Source organism: Amblyomma mixtum, chromosome 7, assembly GCF_055824585.1.
Source record: "Amblyomma mixtum isolate Tamu chromosome 7, ASM5582458v1, whole genome shotgun sequence".
Taxonomy (NCBI): Eukaryota; Metazoa; Arthropoda; class Arachnida; order Ixodida; family Ixodidae; genus Amblyomma; species Amblyomma mixtum.
The window spans coordinates 64,671,736-64,685,828 of NC_143018.1; the positions used below are offsets into that span (position 1 = coordinate 64,671,736).

General features: G+C 46.3%; 1 protein-coding gene across 1 annotated transcript; it reads left to right on the plus strand.

Annotated features, from left to right (window-relative positions):
* The first annotated feature begins 5,728 nt into the window (after window positions 1-5,728).
* Window positions 5,729-9,195, plus strand: LOC149336311 (uncharacterized). The gene is made up of 2 exons (XM_089554118.1): window positions 5,729-6,034; window positions 8,869-9,195. Exons 1-2 carry the CDS (start codon window positions 5,729-5,731, stop codon window positions 9,193-9,195), a joined length of 633 nt encoding a protein of 210 aa, XP_089410244.1.
* The last annotated feature ends 4,898 nt before the right edge of the window (window positions 9,196-14,093 follow it).

The following is a 14,093-nucleotide window of genomic DNA, read 5'->3' on the forward strand; positions in this document are numbered from 1 at the left end:
GCCAATAAAATCACGGCGGCGAGTTTTGCGGTTTTCAAGGAAGGACTTTCTCTACACTAATTCTCAAAAGTTTGTAGGACGCAGACTTGGGGGGAAAATTACTTCAGAGTCGCCTCTCCAGTCTGGCAGCTGGTATTCGTTTATAACATGGAGCCAGTCTGGCGTCTCATGCTTCTACGCTGTTCATTAGCAACGTGCTTTAAATGAATCTGGAGCAATAATTTTTTTTCCGCGAACGCGCATCCCGCAAACTTCTGTCCACGATTATACATGCACGCTCACCAGTAAGATTGGCACTGAGCGTTTTTCGGCATGATGTTATGATGATCCTGTGTTAAGCAGATTTTCTCATTGTTCGTAACTGGACGGGAGAAATCTATCTGGTTTTTGCACTCACTTCATGACAAGGACGAACAAAAAAAGCGCTGCCTACGCAGTGCCTATACCACCATGAAATAGTAGGCGTTGGAGCTAAGAGCAGTTGTATCGTAACTGATGCTTACATGTTGGTCTTTTTATACTTTGCAACGGTTTTATCAACTTTACTTTCAACGCCACATACAGTAACTTCGTTTGGCTTCCACGCATCAAAGTCCGACTTCAACGTCCACCTGTGTGGTCCCGCACTGTCCTGGAGACTTTAGTCCCTGATAGCACATCCATGTGCGTGCAATTTCTGTTCTTAGTTTTTAATAATATTTTTAGTGTTATCCTCGTTGTGTAACGGCGGAGATTTGAAACACAAGCACTGTTAGATCGTTCGTGAACAGAGTTGCTGAACATTCTGGTAGCATTGCGTTCAAAATCTATTTTTAGCTTTCATCACTGGAGTATTTTGTATTGCAAAAAAAATGAGTGAGGAAATAAATAAATAAAGCATCAGTACACCGAAAAATTTGACCAGCACATTTTCGATATTGGTTATGCAGACATACTGGCGGTAAGCCTATTTGTCTTTGAGTTTTGGGTTCCTAGCACACACTATAGTCCTCGAACACATCCTGAACTCTGCGGTCACCGCTCCCTCTGTAGTCTGACAGGCATCAGCTATGTGACACACCTTTCAAAGGGCGTTGTGCTGTTCGAGGCCGCAACGCAGATGTTTTCCACCTCCTCCATTTCGGGTCCGCACTCGCAGACATCCTGCACACAAACCGCTTCGTCCGTGCAGGGCGTCACCTGGTCGCAGTGACCGTGCAGTAATCCGGCTGCAAGGGTATTAACAAAACGCCATTGCACGTCTTTGCCCTGGGTGAAGAACTAACACTTGCTTCATTATCGCAACAATCTCATCACTCGTTCCGAGGTTTTTCCTTTTCCTTCGTACATTCAGTCGCTCCTTTTTCTTTGTGATGTGCACCAAAGCAAGAGAGAAGCTTAACACCAATACACAATGTCACCATGAATAACAAAGCTTTGCGAGAAGTGTCACTATTCAAGAACAAAATAAATAAATTCTTGTGAGAACGAAAGTTAACCTGCAAGGACTTCCAAGTGCCTTTGAACGATCAACGTAGCCGTCAAGAAATGCGCCCCGTTGTCCTTCGGCTGCTGAACGGGCGACTTCTAAAGGAAAACAGGAGCCACAATTGGACGAGCTTAACTTTAAGTGCGTGAATGAAGCTTGCACGGTAAAAATATAGCAGCGCTATAAAATTAAACGACGTAATCGCGGACTGATGTCGTGGCCACTTCCTGGATTCCCCGCATAGCACAGCGCCAGATGGCATATGCATACGGTGATGACGTCACCAACGCGAATGATCGGACTTAAGCTGCTTTCGGCCGCGCCCTGTCCTGCCCTCCCAAACATGCGCTTTTCCAAGACTACAGTGCGAGATCTAATTTGGGTGGCACTGGTTTCTCTTCTCGAGCGTTTGTGGAAGCGTTTCCGCCGTTTAAAAAAATGTAGAATGTGCACAAGAGAGGTGACTGTACTTTACTGCAAGCATCAAAAGGGAGCTGAGGGCTTAAAGAATTACTTAGTTATGACTGCGTATCCGCCGGACACTCTTATCCGAAGTCGTGTACAGTAAAAATCGATCATGAATGATCACGAACCAATCTTCTTTAAAAAAAAAACGAAAAGCAACAAGGCTGTGCGGCACTGTAAAACGAGGCTTTCTGGGAGTTCTGAAGTAGCTGAAAAAGTTGCATGATGCAATAAAATCATGCAGTTTGTAATACAAATGTCATGCATTTACCATACAGATGGACTTTGTTTTTAAAAAATCATGCATTTGCCATACAGATGTCATTCAATATCTTACAGATTGTATGACATTCGTACGACGAAGTCTGTATGAGATTGTAGCATCATACAACTTTTTCACCAGGGCATCAGATTTGCTATTCAAATTAAGCATTTTTAAACGCCGAAAAACTTTTAAAAATGCTTCAGAAAGTGAAAAAAAAAACCTGAACTATGATCTCGAGCTGAGGCCTTGGCAGAGTTTAGAAGGGTATGGCAGGGCACGGGAGAAAGCAGCGCAAGTCTGTCCACTCTCTCTGTTCACGTCATAACCAGAGTTGTGCGCTACGCAGAAGCCTCAAAAACTTCACGCTTTTCAGAGAGACTAAATGGAAGTATGAAACTAAGCAAGGCGTACAGCAATTCCTTGGTAACACTACCAAAGTTTCTTTTTGCGCGAAGAGGTGGCTGCCTAGCTGAGAATCTGAAAATGAAAGTTTTTTTTAATAATAAATTCTTTATTTAACTCATGAAGTGAGGGAGTGCGGGAAAAAAAGCTGAAAATTAAGCTTGACTAGTTTCGAGCTCCCCAGAGCGCAAAAAATTCAAGAAACAAAAGAAGAGAGGAGAAGAAGAAAAAAAATAGTAAAATAAAATAATGGCAGAGCGGCATAAGAACAGCACAAGTCAAAATACAGAAATGCTTTGTTTACAAAGTCAGATCGGCTTGTACAAGGAAGATAAACAAAACAATTCTAATTGAACTGTATGAGACAACGGTGATAAGCGAAAGTACATGCGAAAGTACAAAAAAGTTCTGAGACCCATCCGCATTCAAAGCGGCCGGAAAAAATGGCACACTATGACGTCATTTCTATGACGAATATACATTGCAGCTCTCGGAAAAATCAAGAGTCGCCCCTTCCGAAGACACAGAACGTGGCAACAAAACGAAACAATAGCCCGGCGTTCTCGTGGTCAGTCGGGTCAGTGGTCAGGGAGGCAAGGTGCAAGGGCAGGCGCTGCAATCCGGCCTTGCGTGCCGGTGCCTCACGTATTGCGAGCATGATAAGTCGTGCTGAGAAACTTCCTTTAGTGAGCAAAACGAGAGGTGACGGTGCACGCATGAGGCGGTTCCCAGGTATTTCTCAGAATATCTTAAAGCCCATTCGCATTTGCTCCACGCAGAAAAACTGAAAAAAGACCACACGCTGACCGACGACATGCATGCATGCGCGTGTGTGCATGAGCGGGTACCGAAAACAACATGCTTTGCAACTGCACAATGCAAGTAGTCTCCAGAGAGGAACTGCGTACAAGGCTTAGGTTAGAACGAAACCACTGCACCGGCCGTCTATAGCGAGCCCAAGAGAGCGTGAATACAGCTGGGAGCTCGCGTTTTTTGAACCTGCTGCGCGCAACGTCCGCACGTAGCCTGATTACCCAGAATGCAAGGCGAAAGACTCAGTGCACGTGTTAGCATCTAGCCTTTCTCCACGTCGTCTGTTTTGTCCATTGCCGACGAAATAGCACTCTTCGAGATATCGCATAATTACGCCACCAGCCGTAGATGTACAGTCGGGGACAAAAGTCTCTGGACCTTACGCTTCGCAAACGAAACCGCGATAGCTCTATTATTATCCAGCGGCTGGAGACCACAATCGTGGCGGCGAATGTCAAAACCCTGCTCTTTCTCCTCCATAACTGTGGCTTCCGGTCGGTGCTAGTAATAGAGTTAGTGCCTTCGTTTAAAAACCACGCAATCGAGAGACTTTTTCCCATAGTGTACGGTTCCCACATAGTGGCATTGAAAGTACCTCGCCTTTACACAATTATTTCCCCCCCAAAAAAGCTTTGTTTTTTGTAGACATGACATATTTGCTATCACGAGACGCTAACCTTACAGTTTTTTCTGAATTAATATTCAATTCATTCCTTTTATTTCCTTTTTCATAGGAGGAGACAGGACAAAAAGCCGTGACAACGGCTTGACGCATGTCCTGCCCCCTTACAAATTGGCAGACATACAGAGACTTTTGTGGCACAAGTGTTTAACAGGTCCAGAAAATAAATAAATAAAGGAACACACAAGCATTAGCAACCCTTGAGCAGTCACTCAACACACAGCAAGTTTCGGAAATGAATGCGAATAGACATATACAGTAGACATCAAAAAACGTTAATAGGAAAGGCTAAAAACATGCTACACACTTCACATAGGTAAAGACGATAGAAATAACTTCATATTAGAATTCGGGTTAGAAAAAAGATCGAACAACTCTTGCTCCAAACGATTTAACAAAGAGGGGAGCGTGTATGACAAAGATTCTTTGCAGTAGTTTGCTCGTGGTGTGGGCACTTTCCTCTTCAATGTCCCTTAAATCGATGACCGAACGTTTCAGATGCAAGCGAAATAACAACCTGACATGGTTTACGTGTAAGCTGCGTACTTCTCAAGCACACCGAATTATTAAAAACGGTATATTTTTTCAATCCGACAACTACACTTTCACATCGGCCTCTACTTGCCACCATGCTTCTTCATGCCCCGCGCGCTACAAACTGCAGTGGCCAGGTGCTTCTTTCGATCTATACTCTACTAGCTCACCACTAAAACAAGAGCAGCGTATGTCACCTTCCCTTCCCCCTTCCCAAGGAAGCGGAAAACGTTCTGTGGAAAACAGCACTGTTTTCCACTTCTACCGCAAGAGTTTTTAAGAGGATACTTTAACGGCGAAGCAGGAAGCAGATCGTCCGGGCTCGGACGATCTGCTCAAGGGCACAGCAGAGGCAGGGGGCGCCTTTATGTCATGGCGGTGGGAATAAGGGATAGGCGGCTTCTCGCGCATTACTTTTCTAGAATTTAACTTTTAAAAAATGGTGGCCAGTTGCTTTCTCTACTAGAAATTTTCGTGGTTAAAAAGCAATAACCCCATCCGCTCCTTCTTTTTGAAGCACAAGCACTTATAGTGGCTATTCCTCGCATTCAGGAGTAGTGTATCTGTCTGTGTCTCTGAAGACTGCTTTGTGACAGGCATCTTATGTGCACACCGGGTGATGGGAAACCTGTCCAGGTGTGGTTATATATCATATGCATACTATGTACGTACATGTATGCACATACATAGCTAAGAACACATTAACTCGAAACCGAGCAAAAACTTAAGGAATCTGGACAAGTGTGGAATGCTTTCGCAGTTTTTAAATGTAAGTTTGGGTGGAAAATGTACTTTAGTCGAGTGGTACAAAGTGTGCAGTACATTAAGTATATCGTATATAAGTAACCCGGACATACATCATATTGGAACTTCTCGGACAGAAAAAATAACCGCGATGACTATTTCCTTCCAGTGCTCAGCTGTACGTTCATGCGCTGTATCTTGGCATCCTTTCCTCTAATTTTTTGCTGCCATGAATTGCCCCCGAAAATATCACTGTCACACAGATACCAATAGCTGACCATCTACACGTTGCAAGTGAATTGCATTTTATTGGCGCAGAAAGTTGGACCTCGTACTCAATTGGTCTGAAACCAGCATGGTCAGCGTGCTGCGGTCGTTGGAACAAAACCGCAGCGTCCGGAGCCTCCAGATAGGCATCGCAACCTTCAAGAAGCGGTCAGCCCGGGCGCTTGCCCGACTGGTGGAGGAGAACCGCAAGTTAAGCAGCCTTTTCGTGGACCTGGTAGAAACCTCCGACGGCTTTCCGCAGCAACCGGCCATCTGCAGAGAGCTGAAAGAGGCTGTGCCTCGTAATCGCTTCCTGACCAATGTGAACGTGAACCTGCAAGGTGTGAACCGTGCTTCAAATTTCATCATCAAACAGGCCCTGAGGCGCAATAGGGTAAGAGCCGGCTTCGCTCGCCATGAACGCTGTATCGCTTTCTCCTTTCGTGAAAAATTTAGTCAAGTGGATGGAATCTTTCTTGCCCTTACCTTTCATCTTTTCCCCGCGGCGTGGTTGATGTGTCCCCCGAGATGTGAGACAGTTGCTGCGCCCTGTGCTTTCAATCATTGCGAAAGCCAAGCAAAAGAAAGAGGAGCAGGCAGCGAGTGAAGTTGGCGGGGTAAAGTAGGGCGCTCGGCTACTGAGCCGTAGTTACTGGGCTCGAACCCACGCGTTGTTGCCGCGTCTACTGAATGTCAAACAGAAAAGGCAGCTGTGTGCTCTGCGATGTTAGGGCACGTTAAACGTCACGAAGTGATCAAAATTTTTCTGCAGCCGTCCACTTGGTACCTGTTTCTCTCTTTCTACATTCGCTCACTCTCTTCGCTTAGGGAAGGATTGAGGTGTTCACCGAGAAGTGAGGCATTTAATGAGCTCCATTACCGTGCACCGTTGCTCTCAGCATAACAGGGATGACCATTTATTCTTAGAAGGCGCTACTGCCAGACATGACACTTCGTGAGTGCAGCGCCACCAGCTCCTCTGATTACCTTTTTTTTAGGTGATTTAGCTGCATTAAGTGTCAGCGCACCTGGTGACGCTGTACCTTCATGTAGTTTGTGAAAATTTTGCATTCATGGGACCTGGCGGAAATTCTATTATTTGAAAGACGAAGAGAAGTGTCGGCAAAGAGAACAACGGGGCACGAAAAATGAAGTAGTTCAAGGCAAAACGTGATGGTCACTTCCGAAATGCGCAAGGAAAATCCGGTTCTGACTTAAAAATGGTGAAGCTAATGCATGGACTAGAACCTGAGTAGAGAACTCGATGGATAAGGAAAAATGCAAATGTCAGAGGGGGTGGGGAGCTAAGAAAGTATAGCAACCGTGGTACAAAAAGCACAAGACTTACCCTAAAAAAAAAGCCAACGTTGGAGCCGCATAGCTTGGCCAAAAATTGAATTAAGACAGAACATCATTTTCGGTATTTCTAAACGCAGGAAGTACGGCTCCTGGGTGCTCCTTGAAGAAATACTACGATCGAAAGATTAGGGGCCACAGATGATGTCTGCTTCTGCTACAAGGAATACATAGGAATGGGACCGCGTGAGGGAGCTTTTTATTCAATGTAAGGCCGTATTTCCACAGGCATGCTAGTGAAATCGGTATACCATTGAAATGGTATACCAGTGGTATAATGGTATATACCAGTCGTAATGGTATATACCATTCGTAATGGTATACCAGTGAAATCGTTACACTAATAATTGCACCATTTAAACGAATTTATGCAATCTAATGCAGTTTCCTGTGTCAACCGCCAAAGACTGATAACATAACAATTGTAAAAGGACAGACTAACGTGCCAGTGTGCTTACATTGCTAAAACCTATATGATACACAAACAAACACTTCATATCACTTACAATTGCTACCGCACATCATTGCCAGCCTAACTAATCATACTGCAGCACAAAAGCCTCTCCCATGTCTCTCCAGTTCATCATATCCTTTGCCTGCTGTGGTCCCCATGCCTGCAAACTTCTTAATATCATCCACCCACTTCACTTTCTGCCGCCCACTGCTACGCCTGCCTTATCTTAGAATCCACTCCGTTACCGCTAATTACCAGCAGTTATCTTGCTTTCCACTGAATGCCTTGGCCAAGCCCAGTACTTTTTTTTTATTCGAGAAGTCTGCCATGAGGCATAAGTTGAGAAAAGGGGGAGTGGAATGAAGGTTACAGAAAGTTAAAAGAAGGAGTGTAGACCAGTTACGGCGAGGTAGTCGCATAGGCTGCTGGTGAAGTGATTGTCCATAGTCCACTTCACATAGTCCCCTTCGCGGTTCAAGCCCAGTCCTTGCTGTCGGTTTTGACTAGGATGTCATTAAACCGCGTTTGTTCCCTCACCAACTCTGCCTCCTACCGGCCTCTTAACGTTACACCTATCATTTCTGTTTCCATAGCTCGCTGCGTTGTTCTTAACATAAACTGAACATTTCGGTTCCCTCCACCCTTCTGCCCCTTACGTGAGTACCGTTAAGATGCAGATTTTGTATACTTTCCTCTTGAGGGATATTGGAAAAGTGCCTTTTATGATATGAGAGAACCTGCCATATGCGTCTGCCATATATGTAAATCTGCAGTACCAAAAAACAGTTACACGTCGGCTTCCACATTGATCCCTACGATAGCTTTCACATTGATCCCCCCCACCAACGTTCTTGCATAAAAGAACATGCAAGAACCCTCTGTATTTTGTGCAGCAGTCGCATCTGCCGAAAGACGCTGTATGTCCCCACGTTTCGTTCAACTTCAAGCAGGTAATGATTCAAGGCAAATTCGTTTCTCAAAACAGTCTGTAAAGCCTGTTCGTAGTAAGAGCTTTCTACTAATGGTATATATACTCATTCGGTAGCAATCCCGGCTAGCTGCAAAGTGAAAAGCAAGCTTTTGTAGCAACGTTTCGGCAGAGCTAGATTTACCAAAAGATAATATTCTTTTTACCACACTCAAGCTTACAGCTGCGGCCGCATTTGACAAAGTACAGCACTGAGTTCCTGCATGAGTGTTCTGGGAATTTTGTGGCTTCACATGTGCTGAAGCGAAAAAAAAAATCCTAATGGCATATAGCTTTATGCCCGCTGCATGCGCACACGTGATTATAAGTGTTTTTGGGTCTACGCAAAGGTTGCTGACGAAATGGTGGTAACCCAATCAAAGGAATTTTCAGTACCCTCGTAGCAAGCAGGTCGGAACTTAGTTGCCAGCGGATCTGCCTTAAAATGCAGGTGTTCTTCAACGAAGCGGTGCGCTTCGTCAAGGGCTCCAACAATAAAAAGGATGCTCTGGCATTCGAGTCCCTGCAGAACTTGTGGACTGTTCTGAAAGACTTGAACTCGGATGGCGACGACCGCGACGAGGCTCGTGCCAAACTGCAGATCCGTGAAGCCCGCATGAGGCTGGCCCTCAACTACTTCATCTTCACTGGCATCGTCAAGGCAAAGATAGCCTGCCACCCGCATCCAAAGAAGAGGGCCAGGTTCAGCAAGCTGAGTAAGGATGCGCAGGCTCACATCTGCTCTTACCTAAGCCTGACTGACGTCATGGACATCTAAGGCACCATCACTTCTGACGGACAGCCTGCAGTACACACTACAGCCAACTGCTGCACTACTCAATGAGTACGTGCTGCCGCCAGAAAATTTTTGGCAAAACATCTCAGCGCTACTGAAGACAGCCTGTCTCTGTAGGCGTGCCCTCTACGCGTCTCATCTCATTATGTTGCTTGACTCTGACACCATTCTGAAGTCTTTTTATATGCTTTAAGAAATTACATTCTTTTAGTGACTCATTTTATGGCTTCACTACATTCATAGTTTCCCAGCGGCTGTATCTTGACCGTTCGCCGCTGTGCAGGGCCGCTCTTCATCAGCGTGCCTCAAGCTCTATTGACCAAGAACCTACATGGTTCTAGTTTTTGACCTAGGCATGCTGAAATGTTTTAGCCTAGTAACTTTTCTTCACGAGCACTATATTATCCTTCATTTTCGACATGTGATCCAAAGTGTTCACACTTCTTTTTTTGTGGACTACTTTTACTAATGTATACTTTTAAGAATTTTTTTATGTGCAAGGCGATTATATGCCAGCGTTTTGCGCACGCGTTTTTAGGTGGTGAATTGATGAACCAGGTGTATAAAGCATTTCCGTCATTAAATCAGCTCGCCTGCTCTTATTTGTGCAGTTTAGTGAGAGGCCTGGAATGTTGAGCAGCCATTTCACGGTTGAATTCGTTTTGTTGCCAACGATATAGAATTGAGCTCAGGTATGCATGTTCGATTTAGCAGTGCTTTATTGTACAGTATTTTTGCTCTTTTCTTTAAAAATAAACTGCATCCTGTTGTGTCCTCCTCGTGCAAATTTTTGGCTACCGGTTGAGCGTCCAGACGGAACAGTTGTCGTGAGTGCGGGCAATAATATTGCTTCGGAGGCGTACACGTCGCCCGCAGGGGAGTGGTTCTCCGGGAAAGCATTGGATATATCCAGTGAAGAGCCGAACGATGTTGTGTGCGGGAAAGTTTGGTTCCTCAATAGAATGCCACTGACTGCTTTGCCCTTCGCACCGCCTCGTGACTTTCGGCAAGTGTACCCAACGCAGGAAGAGCCCATGTACTCATCCTCTCTGGCCGAAGGAGTTTCGATATTGTTTTCTCTTGTTTAGAGCGCATACATCAGCGCCATTTGTTCTCAGACTGTTTTACGGCAGCTGAATATTTTGAAAGACCTTATCTGACGCAGATGTCAGGCGCAGCATTCTCATTTCAAGCAGAAACATGCATGTTCTAGGCCCATACCGGAGGCTTAGAGGAACAGGGTAGATATTCCAACACAAACTAACCTTCATCGAAATGTGAATGCTGAGCGCCTACACCGGATACACTTCCGTGAGATGTCTCTATGTAGCCAATTAAAATCAGCAACTGATGTTTTGCAGGTTTGGAATTGTTAGTTGTCAACAGGGAAGAACTTACATTGCATTCGCTTAAAATTCGTCCCGCCATTAGACTTCAGCCACCTTCGTTACTACCGCATAGCACGCACAGGATGCCGTTACACGCACCGCCATGGCGCGCCAGGCTGCTCACGCTCGTCTCTCCGCATCTCAAATGAAGCAGAAGGCCATTTACGACGACCGCCAACGTCTGGAGGTCCACTTCTCCCCGGGTTCCGTCTCGGCGCGTTCGGTTGTCTGAAAAGGTGCTCTCCGGGACACCGGCCCTTATCAAGCCCTTCGCCAGGGGACTGAAGTCCCGTACAAAATGAATCCGTGACGTAATCCACCCGCCCAGTGACTGCTGTCATTCATGTGGCTGGGCTCAAAAATTACCACGCCCTTGATACGTAACATATAAATACCGCCGCAAAACAGCAGAGAGAAAGGAATTTTAATGAGGGAAAGGTGGAGAGGTCGGCCGGTGGTAACATGGCCCTGGCCTGCTACTCCACACAGGGGAAAGGGAAGAGGAGGAAAAGGAAAGTGCGAATGAAGGCTGATGATGGCATAATACAATGAGTTTCTCGGGTGATGTCTACACACACACACACCACACACACCACACTGGCTGGCACTCGCATCGCGGTTAGTCACACACATGTCATTAACCATGTAGGTTGTGCACAGGCGGTCACAGACGAGTATCCAGGCCTGTTTCACACAAAAAGTTGAGCAGGGCCTTTGTCACGCGGCACCAATCAGAACGTCTCGTCCTGGCGCCCAGAAGAGTTTCCTCAGAGAGAGGGCGAGAGTCCAGTCGTTTCACGGTCGCCTCCAATGTTGTTCTTTCAGCAGTATAGTTCGGGCACTCGCAAAGAAGGTGTCCAATAGTCTCTGGAGTGTGGCACTGTGCGCAATTAGGGTTACTTTCGATGCCGATCTTGTGAAGATAGTGTTTGGTGTAGGCAACGCCAAGCCGTAGCCGGTGGAGTAAAGTCCCATGACGTCGCACCACCATAGATGGCAAATGTAATCGTGAGCCAGCGTCAAGCTTACAGACGCGGTCCTGTTGATGACTCGAATCATGCCAGTGCGACTGCATTGTCGCTTGCATTAAATGCGCCAACAAGGCTCCAATGTCTGATCTAGAAAAGGCTATCTCAATGAAAGCACCATCACTATGTGCCATCCGAGCCTCGGCGTCAGCACGCTCGTTTCCCGCTATGCCGCAATGGCTCGGTATCCATTGAAACTTTATGATATGGCCGCGGTGGAAAGCTTCGGCTAACAAAACCACAATTTGTTGAACCAGCTGCTCGCATGCCCTTGGTTTTAGATAAGTTTGTACGACCTGCAATGCCGATCTCGAGTCGCAGAATATAGTCCATTGCTGCGCTGGCTGGTGACCAATATAAAGGACGGCTTCTCGTATGGCTGCCAATTCGGTTGCCGTAGAGGACGTTTTGTGCATGAGCCTGAAACGGTGACATGAGGCATTTCCTGGCACTATCACCGCTGCAGCTGAAGAAGTGGTCGTCACGGATCCGTCCACGAAAACATGCTGGGTGTTAGTATACATAGATGTAATGTATGACAGCGCCAGCTGTTTCAGTCCGACTGTTGGAATGTGCGTCTTCTTTGTTATCCCTGGGATTGTTGTCCGTATAGATGGTTGTGGTACTGCCCAAAGTGGCACCTCCGCAATCTGGTGTGGCGCGTAGTTCGAAGGCACCGCATTGCGCTGCATCCTAAGGGCTCTGGAAAAGGCTGTATCTGGACGCGCCGCACTAATGTTGGTCAGGGGGTGATGACGATGCCTGGTCAGATGCCGCAAATGCACACGAAGTGGCTCCTGTTCAAAATAAATTCGTGCTGGGCAGGCGCGGGCCTCATAAAATGTGCCCCATGTAGAAGTTTTACATGGCAAACCCAAGCATACTCTTAAAGCACGAGCCTGCGCGCTTTCAAGCACATGCAGGCCTGATAGTCTGACTCCCGAGAGAACGGGTGCACTGTATCTGAGAAGACCGACTACCAGCGCCTGGTACACATGAAGTAAAGATCGCTCAGAGGGACCCCAACATTTTCCTGCCATACACCGCAGAATGCTTGCAAAGCTGTCGAGCTTTTTCTTGAGCACAGAAATGTGCTTCGTCCAGGACAGGTCACGGTCTATCGTAACACCTAAGAATTTGTGATGTGTTACGTATGGAACAATTTGCCCGTCGATTGTGACCGGATACCACGCCATTAACTTGCGTGTGAAAGCCAATGTTACGCTTTTAGTTGGCGAAAGCGCAAAACAGCAGGACACACGAAGAAGGAGGACACACAAGCGCTGACTTCCAACTGACGTTTAATGGGTGAAATAATTGTCAGCGCGCCTTCAATCGCCTTGTCAGATGAGGAGTTGCGCTTCTTGAAGTGACAAGCAATGATATTCTCTTTCTTTTTGTTTTTTGTAACCAGTATATAAGCCCATTTTCACCCATTAAACGTCAGTTGGAAGTCAGCGCTTGTGTGTCCTCGTTCTTCGTCGTGTGGCCTGTTGTTTTGCGCTGGTATTTATATCTTATGGATCACCAACTAGCCCGCACCCTTACCCTACTTGATTCGTCTTCACCTTGGCACCGGGACGGTGCTTTTGCCGACGGAGATCATGTCCCGGTCGTAGGCCTGGACAAAGAAGATAATTAAGTGTTCTGCTTGTACGGGGTTGGCGAGGAGAATGAAGTGTGTTCGGGCACTGGGCCCTCATTATATGGCTCATTGATTGTCTTTTGCTGTATACATATGCAATCCCTTTTTCTAAATATATTTCTTTCCGTTACATTATTTTGTAACAGTAACAAATGCTAGTTATTTGCGCCAGCTGTGCGCGTTGTGTTTTGCGAGGGCTCGTTTGTGTGTCCCCGAGACGCGCCCGCACTCAGTAAGCGCGATCAAAAAAGCATTACACGAGTTCTGAGCGCAAGCGCCACGACAGTGGCAACATCCCGCTTTGCTACACATGCGGTTGAATTTGGCATTTGAGGCGGATGGAATACCGGAAATTATTGTTTTTTTTTCCGACTTGCTCCGCTTCCGTTAGTCAGACGTCCTGCTTCGCACGCCGGCGAAGTTAGCAATGTGGTTTATGCATTCTGTAGTCTTTCTGCACTGGACACACTCGCTTGAAAGTAAAGAGACTGCACCGGAGTGGAGCAGCCACCCGCGTTCAGCATCAGGGCTAAAATCACCGGGAACTACATGGGCGTACTTTCTCTTACTGTGTAGCATACAACTGTTTCCGCAGCTCCGCACAAGTGGATGCGCAGCGTTGCAACAAGGGATAACACTGAAAGATCTTTTGATGTGGACCCTAAACTACGGAGAGAATAAGTGCAAGGAAAGCCACAAGTTTGCTGCATTTTATTTGCTGAAGAAAATACATCGTAAAAGGGACATGCGGGAATTACAAAACGACACTTTGTTACTGAGCGCCCCGTAACTTTTAGACATGCAGTTATGTTAACTTTA